A 9,167-nucleotide genomic window follows, 5' to 3' on the forward strand; every position below is an offset into this window, starting at 1 on the left:
CCGGCTCTCTGGCAATGGAATCGGGAATGCTGAAAGTCCGATGGAAAGATGACATAATTTCCCCAGTGTGGGCAACGCCAATATTTATTAAGTCCTGACAACTGTAGGAGTTTGTTGACTGATACATATCTATCCGTAGCAGCGACAAAATAAATAAAATTAAACACCAGCTTGGAGAGCAAGGAGCCGCTGCACTCGCGTGCGCCGCCATTTTGCATTTTCCACCAGTTGGATAAGCCACCAGTTTTATTAATTATTACTATGACTTTCTTAATTCGTGGCCATGATTTAATGAATCCTTGTTGAGTTTTATAATAAGTAAATCTAGCCAGCACATTAATTAAACTTAAAAAGATGACAAAAGCATGATGATGTGAGGTGTGTAAGATTTACCTGTAGCTTACTGTATTAGTGTAAAAACTTGCTAATTGTTTTACCATATTAGTTAAGTATAAAATACTTTTCATAATTAAACTGCCTGGTTGCACTACAATATGTGTTATTAGCATGTTGTTTTGGCGTTGTTTTGCAATCATGAATGAGACGTTTGGCAGTTTAATAGTTTGTTACAATTTGGCCTAACCTGCAGGTCTACGCCACACACCATCCATGGTTATCATGTGTTAGTTTCTGTGATGTTCTGCATGGCCAATATTAAGTGATTTTATGGATTTGGTTAGGATCAATGTAGGACAGATGATCAAAAAATGCACTAGGGATATTTTCATTGAGATTATCTTAAAATATTCTAACAATTAGGCTCTCTCTTTTTCAAGATGCAAATAACAATCCAACAAGGGAGATCCTTGCCCAAATTGGAGAGATGCACCACATTCTGCAACGACTTTCACTGATCGTTCTGTAGTTCAACTCTGTTGACTCTGCTCACATACTCTTCAATTGAATTCGTCCCTTTAGTTTATTTGAAAATAATCAATAACCTTAAACATTATTACCGTATATAAATACACATTCTTTTAAAAGGTTAACAAGAGTAAAATAGAAGTCCAGTGACAATTTTGACCAGCAGATTGCAGAAATATAATGAACAATTAATTCATTTGAACTGTTCCTGCAAATGCATTGAAGTAAGTAATTTCTTGTTTCGGGGCAACTCGACTAACAGGGCAGGAAGTTATTGTTGTTCAGCACACGGAGGAGCGTCCTGTTGCTGTTGCTGAACTCATACACTTTTGTCCCACGGAAGAGATAAATGTTATCTGGAAGAAAAGAAGTCAGTGAGTCTTTTGTATTGTTACAGATCTGTAGAAAAGGAAGTTAGAAACACATACCGCCGATCAGATGGGCTGCTGTAACCTCTCCAGTCACAGCTGGAAATCCATCTGCCAGTCGTTTGGGATTTCCTTTGTCCATCTTCTTCATCATCTCATTATAGCTACCAAAAAAAGGGAAATTATACATATTTCTTTTCGGAGCAAATTTGAAGGGCTTTTGTTTATGATACAGGACTTGACCCACCTATAGTAATATATGTCAAAGAAGAGCAGTGTTTTTCCTGAGTTTTTGTCGTGGACGGCAGCACTAACTTTTGTCACAGATGGAGGCAGACCAAAGCTGCTGAGAGGCTTGGGATAGCCCGGCTCAACAATGTTGCTTTTAAAAGCCCAGACTTGTTTACCTATAAATAAATACAGGCCATAAGTTTGTTTTAGTTTTTTCTGAGGATTTTACAGAGATTTTAAATTGGGAAAAAAGTGCAACACTCCGGAAGAAATCCAACTTAATTGATTAAAACCGTATGATATTTCGGCCATTGTCAAGGCCTTCATCAGACATGATTTTACAGAGAATGTAAGTGTAACTGTGGTTTCAGCATTCCCAGATTGATTGAGAAAATACCTTTGAATAGGAAAAGTATTTTTTCCACTGGATCCTCGTAAGCAGCATCTATATTATCCGGGGCGTTGGGCCACAAATTACTGATTAGATGTTGCGTCACACTTCCGCTCAGAGAACTACGCCAGACAAAGCTGCACAGAGGCACATGAAGTCATTTCATAGTATTTGATGTATATACTGTATAAATATATATATACTGTACAGTGCCCTCCACTAATATCGGCACCCTTGGTAAATATGAGCAAAGGCGGCTGTGAAAATAAATCTGCATTGTTCATTCTTTTGATCTTTCATTCATTTTTTTACAAAATTCTAACCTTTCATTGAAGTAAAACAGTTGAAAGTGGGGGGAAACTTACATTATGAAATAGAAATTCTTATGAGTAAAATATCTGGAACTTCAGAAGGGACATGGTTCATGATACTTAAAAAAATAGCTTTTTTAGGGTTTAGTGCAAACAGGGATAAAAAGTACCCCTTGCCCTCAGTTAAATATACAACTACTGTAGATCTTTAATGTTGTGGGCCTATTTTTTTTGCTGGAGGTCCTGGACATCTTGTTCAGATACATGGTATCATGGATTCTAGTAAATACCAACAGATAAAAAAATAAAACCTGACGGCTTCTGCTAGAAATCTTACAATGGGCCATAGTTGGATCTTCCATCAGGACAACGATCCATAACAAAAATCAAAATCAACACAAAAACGTGTCACTGAGCACAAAATGAAGCTCCTGCCATGACCGTCCTAGTTCCCTGACCTGAATCCTACAGATAATGAGTGGGCTGAACTGAAGAGAAGAAGCACAAACATGGATCTGGGAATCTGAAGGATCTGGAGAGATTCTGTATGAGGAATGATCTCTGATCTCTTGTCAGGTGTTCTTCAAACTCATCAGGCATTATGAGATAATACTTGGTAAAATGATGTTGCAATAATTGGGTGCCAATAATTGTGGTAAATGCGAACTAGAGAAAAACATTTCATAATGTGAGTTTCTCCCCACATTCAATTGTTTTACTTCAATGAATGGTTAGAATAAAATAAAAAAAATTAAATAAAAGATCAAAAGGATAAACAATGCATATATTTTCACAACCGACTTTGCTCATTTACCAAGGGTGCCAATATTAGTCGCACCGTATGAACAGGATTTGTATTTGTTTTTATGTATTACCTGTCCTTGAAGAACATTGTTTCTCCCCTAAAAGTTGTAACAGCATCAAAGATCAGGTTAGGGTCACAAGCATTAGGAGCCGTTGGTAATTCAGGTTGGATGGGGGTTCTGTCTCTGTTCGGGCCTGAAGGAAACACCACATGGTAAACAAATGACTGAATATTTTTGACACAAACATTATAGATTTGAAGATCATATTACCATAGAGCGACTGAATCCCTCTGATGTCATCAGAGGTCAGAGAGAAACGACCCGGATCCCTGAAGCTGTATGTGGGAAACATCAGAGCGCCAGGAACGTCGGAATGAAAAAGACCCAAAGAGTGACCAAATTCATGTGCAGCCACCAAGAACAGGACAATACCTGCAGATAAATGAAGTAGAACAGATTAGGTACAAGTTAAAAACACATTTAAACAAGGGGTGCCAAAGGTAACAATCCACAGTAATGAAGTCATTGCACTTTTTCAATCACTAAAATCAAAGAAAAAAAATCTAAAAACTAGCAAAACTTACCTCTTGATGAGCGGAAGCTGAAAACCTCATCATCATCGAAATGTGCATCTCCACCAATTCCAGATGAGGGAGCGAAAGCATGAGCCAAAATGCCTTGTGGTCCATCAAAATGCGAAGCATCACCATGATCTGTAGGAAAGAGTTTGGCTTTAAATTGAATTTTTCATATAATTAGATTTTAGAAATAAAAGGAGCCCGTTTTTTAAATAAAAAAAGACATTTCGTTTGCAATTAACGATTAATTCGTTTTCTTATTACTTTTAAATCTTGAATCGTTTATGTTGGCCAGTAATCGATCACGTTTTTCTGTTCCGTATGATCATTCATTGAAACATTTTCCAGATTTCCAAAATAAAAATGAAAATACCTTCAACTTCATAACTTCACCATTATTTAGTCTAAGATAAAACTGTGTTATTATGTTAGTATCAATGCTGAGCACAAAGCATGATTTTAGTTTTCTATATTTGCATACATGGCCTTCAGGTAAAATAACAGAAAATCAGGTTATATTAGTTAGTTTGCAAAATTAGTAAAATTAGTAACTTACTTTTTTAAGTTAAACCAACAATCATTTTTACAGTGCACCAGCTGGAGTGCCCTTTTTTTCCACCAGAAGGCACTTTGCTTCAATCTTTGCTAGGACTATTTATCCCAGAACCCTTTGTCCGGACTCATAATGCCTGATTGTTTTTAGCTGTTGCTTATTATCTTGTTAGGCCCAGCCTATATAAACTCTGTGTATCTCAAGCTTAGAGAAGTCTTGTTCAGTGTCACACTGGATTTCTGCACATTATCCAGGTTCTGAGCATTAATGTCCCTGGATTTCCCTGTCTTGTTTCCCTGGATTTCCCTGTGTCTTGTTTCCCTGGATTTCCCTGTGTCTTGTTTCCCTGGATTTCCCTGTGTCTTGTTTCCCTGGATTTCCCAGTGTCTTGTTTCCCTGGATTTCCCTGTTTGCCTGTGTTTTTAACCTTGTTTTATGTTTAGACTGTTTGCCTGCGGTTTTGACCTTGTGCCTGTTTTATGGATTACCCTCAAAAAAGCTGCTTTGGATCTTCAACCTAAAGTCTCGGAGCAGTTCATGACAACTTGCTGCCATAATTATTTTATTGAGCATTGTTCATATAATGTTCATTTTTAATGTACAAAATGTCATATTTTCCCAACAGTAAGTTAGAATCCTCAAGTTATTCATAAAATATCACCAAGTTTAAAATAATTCATCAACATGGGAAGCACATGGTTAATAAACAAAAAATAAACATGCATAAATGGACAGAGGAAACATACCTCTTATGGCAAAGGAGATCATGATGTCAGCTGTGCCTCTGTAGATACGGGTGAATTTCAGAGGAGTGACATCTGCCCACACTTTCAGGGCTCTTCTGATGGAATCATCCACCTCTGCTACTGACATGTCAGGGGTGTAGTTCACAATCCTGAGGAAAAGGACCACAGTCGGTTTCTGCTTCTCTTTTTTCTGTGACACCAAGAGAACTGATATTATACACACCTGTATGTGAGCCTGTTGGTCGGCCATTTGGGACTGTCTCCAAACGTGGAGTACGCAGCAACATCTGAAACTCCACAGCGGGGCTTCTTCATCACCGCCAGTGTTTCTTTGTCCAGCTTTCCAGTGACCTTAAGCCTAAAAAACTTCTGCATCTCTTTCAATTTCTCAGGCAGTCGATCCGGGCCTGAAAGATTAGGACGATTATATTCCAGTTCGTAGAAGCTCTTCAGGTAATTCTAAAGAATACAAAAACAGAATCATTGGGAGAATTAGGCCTATGATCAAAGACAAAACATATATATATATATAAACACACATATAAACCCCAAACCTCTGCAATTCCATAATCAACAACGGGCTGTGGAATCGGTCCTGCGTGAATAACAAGCACCAGGCTTGCAAGAAAACCCAGCTGGCGGTGAATCCTCATGTTGTGAGTTGCTTCTTACGATCTTGAGCTTCTCTTCTGATTGGAAGCGTCTGATGGAGGCTTATATACTCTTAAAACTGTGAGGTGTTGAGCAACGGGTCAAATTATCAGCCACAAACTTCTGTGAGTAACCCATCAAACTGACAGACTGAAAATAATAACAGGATTTTCAACTTTCCCGACACAGCCTTTTCCTCCTCGCCCAGATATTTGTATTTCTTTTCCTCTTTATTTGCAGGTATGGCAATCATTGTCACTCTTTATTGTCAGACGAATGAGTAATATTTTATAATGAATACACAAATAATGACCGTGGCATAAGCACCATAATACTATAATGAAAGTGGTCCATATGACTCGTGCAGAATATTTCAATTCTTATGAAGACTTATGATAGTTCTGTGTTGGGAACAGACTTAAATGTATGCCAAACACGAAACTAGCGGGACGCCAACTGTGAAGAATTGCAGAAACATGCCTTCAAAAGTTAACTTAACACTTTCTCTGACAGGTATAGTTTAGCCAAAAAGAAAAAATCTCTCATTATTTACTCACCCTCAAGTTCTAAACCCATATGAATTTCTTTCATATGTTGAGCACAAAAGAAGATATTTTCAAGAGTTCTGGCAACCAAACAGTTAACAGTAGCCATTTACTGCCATTGTATTTCTTTTCATACTATGGAACAGAGTTTTAATTTTTGGCTGAGCATTCCCTCAGCTTTACACTTAATCACTTTTACATTTTATACACAATGGGTCTATGGTGGGAGCATGTGAAGACTCTTTTTTCATTATTTAACCCTTATGGGTAACCAAACAGTTGATGATGGGCCGCATTGAATTCCATGGGGGAAAATACCATTAAGTCAATGGGGCCAATGTTTGGTTACAGACATTCTTCACAATATCTTCTTTTGTGTTCAGCAGAAGAAATAAATTCATACAGGTTTAGAACAAGTAAGGGTGAGTAAATGATGACAGAATTTTCATTTTTGGGTGAACTTTCCCTTTAAGAATGACTTCTTATTTACAAAAACAGCCTGGCTTGAGATTAAAAATTTCTTGGATAGACATGGGCTACATAGAAAATTATGGGTGGTGGAAAAGAACATGGAATAGGTGGAGTCTCAATTTGAGTGACATAGAAATTGGAAGAAAGTTGCAGGAAACAATATAAACTCCAATTAAATTAATATTACAGTGACATTGCCCTTGAAAACAGTTGAAATGTCATTTGTTTCAATCTCAAACACAGGCATAATGCTTCCTGCTTTAACAGGAATGTTTCCCTCACAAACATGTGCATGACAAGATTTAAATTCTTTAAAAAGTGAATATATAAGGGACAGTGTATAGACATTTTTAATGTTATACGCACTTAACCCTAACACATACAGTAGGACACCCTTTTGATGTTTTTGTCAACATGACAACATTTATTCATTGGACACCCCTCTATGGTTTTGTGTATCAGGACATACACAGTAATAAAAAAAATCATCTGGTCTTTTGACAGGTTTTAAAATGAGGTAATAACAACCTCAGATGAACAACAACACATGACATATTACACCATGTCATTATTTATTTAACAAAAACTAAGCCAAAAGAGAAAAGCCATGGATGACAAACTAAGTACACCCTTATTGCTTCCATAGGAATTAAGAGGAAAAGGAGCAGTCAGGCGCAGCTAATCACATGCATTTGATTAATTGATCATCAGCAAATGTGACCAACTCTATAAAAGCAGAAGTTTTGGCAGTTTGCTGGTCTGGAGCCTTTGGGTGTGTGTGTTAACACAATGCCAAGGTGGAAAGACATCAGCAATGATCTTAGAGAAGCAATCTGGTAAACAGTTATAAGACCATTCCCAAACAATTTGAAGTCCATTATTCTACAGTAAGGAAGATTATTCACAAGTGGAAAACATTCAAGACAGTTGCCAATCTTCCCAGGAGTGGACATCCCTGCAAATTCACCCAAAGGTCAGACTGCAATGCTCAGAGAAATCGCAAAACGCACAAGAATTACTCCTCAGACTCTACAGGCCTCAGTTAACATGTTGCATGTTTAAGTTCATGGCAGTACAATTAGAAAAAGACTGGACAAGTATGGCATGTTTGGAAGGGTTCTAAAAAAAGAACATGGCACCCCAGCTTAGGTTTGCAAAGTTGCATCTGAACAAACCACAAGACTTCTGGAACAATGTCCTTTGGGCAGACAAGACCAAAGTAGAGATGTTTGGCCATAATGCACAGTGTCAAGTTAACTAAAACTAAACACAGCATATAAGCACAAACACCTCATACCAACAGTCTATCATTCTGATGGAGGATTGATGATTTTTGGCTTGTTTTGCAGCCACAGGACCTGGGCACCTTGCGGTCATTGAGTCGACCATGAACTCCTCTGTAAACCAAAGTATTCTAGAATTAAATGTGAGGCCACCTGTCTAACAGCTAAAGCTTGGCTGAAATTGGGTCATCAACTGTTTGGTAACCAACATTCTTCAAAATATCATGTTTTCTTTTCAACAGAAGAAAGCAACTCATACAGGTTTGGAACAACTTGAGGGTGAGTACATTTTCAGTTTTGGGTGAACTATCCCTTTTAAGAGAGCTGTGCATAAACAATTGCCCGCAAACCTCAATGAACTGAAGCAACGCTTAAAAGTATAGTGGGACAAAATTCCTCCAGAACGATGCGAGAGACTGATACTGTCATACAGAAAACAATTCCTTCAACTTATGGATGTTAAAAGTGGCTCTACAAGCAATTGAATCATAGGGTGTACTTAGTTTGTCACCCATGGCATTTCCATTTTGGCCTAGTTTTTGTTAAATCCATAATGACGTGTAATATATCATGTGTTGTTGTTGTTGTTCATGTTGTTGTATTTACCACATTTTTAAGACCTGCTAACAACCAGATGGTTTTTAGTAGGTTCTGGTACGTAAAATCATAAAATTCTATAGGGTGTCCTTTCTTTTTCACATGACTGTACATATGTTAGTGTAAAACATTATTACAAATATTTTGGAGAAAGTTATATTAGATGTTATCTCTACGTTTTTCAGAGATGAGAATCAGCTGATTCAGATATGTTTTGTCATTTAATGGGGTGGTAAAGTATGATTTCACTTTTCTAACTTTAGTTCGTGTGTAATGTTGCTGTTTGAGCATAAACAACATCTGCAAAATTACAACACTCAAAGTTCAAAGCAAAGGAAGATATTTACTTTTAAAGAAAATGACTACAACAAATGGCTGGTATGGACTACAGCAACCCTAAAATGTACATAAAGATCCGAGACCACGTTGAGAAAAGGAAAAGTTGTTGTATAAGAGTACATTTGTGAGTCAGCTCAAACTTTAGGATCCATCTTTTCACATGCAATAGAAAGGCACTCTGTGTGCATCTCACAACAAGTTCCAATACGAGCGATTTATAGATTATCATGACAGAATATCCTAATTGAAGATAGTTAACTCAACATCAGCAACATAAATTCATCAACTAACCACTCAGAGACATCCTGTTCCATTCTACATGTTGTCACTTCTTCTTGAGTCTCTCCATCTTTGTCTGACTCCGTTTTAACATTAAAGGCAGAACAGTTTCTGTCATTTTAGTGTGTCTGCGTGAGGTAATCGCAGCTGCCAA

General features: G+C 37.4%; 1 protein-coding gene across 2 annotated transcripts; it reads right to left on the minus strand.

Annotated features, from left to right (window-relative positions):
• Positions 1–902: 902 nt before the first annotated feature.
• Positions 903–9,161, minus strand: LOC306991699 (collagenase 3-like). 2 transcript variants are annotated; one of them, XM_079599793.1, is made up of 11 exons: positions 9,026–9,139; positions 5,403–5,578; positions 5,072–5,307; positions 4,849–4,997; positions 3,556–3,684; positions 3,242–3,403; positions 3,041–3,164; positions 1,861–1,991; positions 1,480–1,639; positions 1,293–1,396; positions 909–1,220 (listed from the first exon to the last, which is right to left on the minus strand). In XM_079599793.1, exons 2-11 carry the CDS (start codon positions 5,499–5,501, stop codon positions 1,120–1,122), a joined length of 1,395 nt encoding a protein of 464 aa, XP_079455919.1. In that variant the 5' UTR covers positions 5,502–5,578; positions 9,026–9,139; the 3' UTR covers positions 909–1,119. The 2 variants fall into 2 exon arrangements, with proteins under 2 accessions (XP_079455920.1, XP_079455919.1); XM_079599794.1 differs by lacking the exon at positions 5,403–5,578 and having other exon boundaries at positions 903–1,220; positions 9,026–9,161.
• Positions 9,162–9,167: the final 6 nt, after the last annotated feature.

This window comes from Phoxinus phoxinus, assembly GCF_949152265.1.
Source record: "Phoxinus phoxinus genome assembly, chromosome: 23".
Classification (NCBI taxonomy): Eukaryota; Metazoa; Chordata; class Actinopteri; order Cypriniformes; family Leuciscidae; genus Phoxinus; species Phoxinus phoxinus.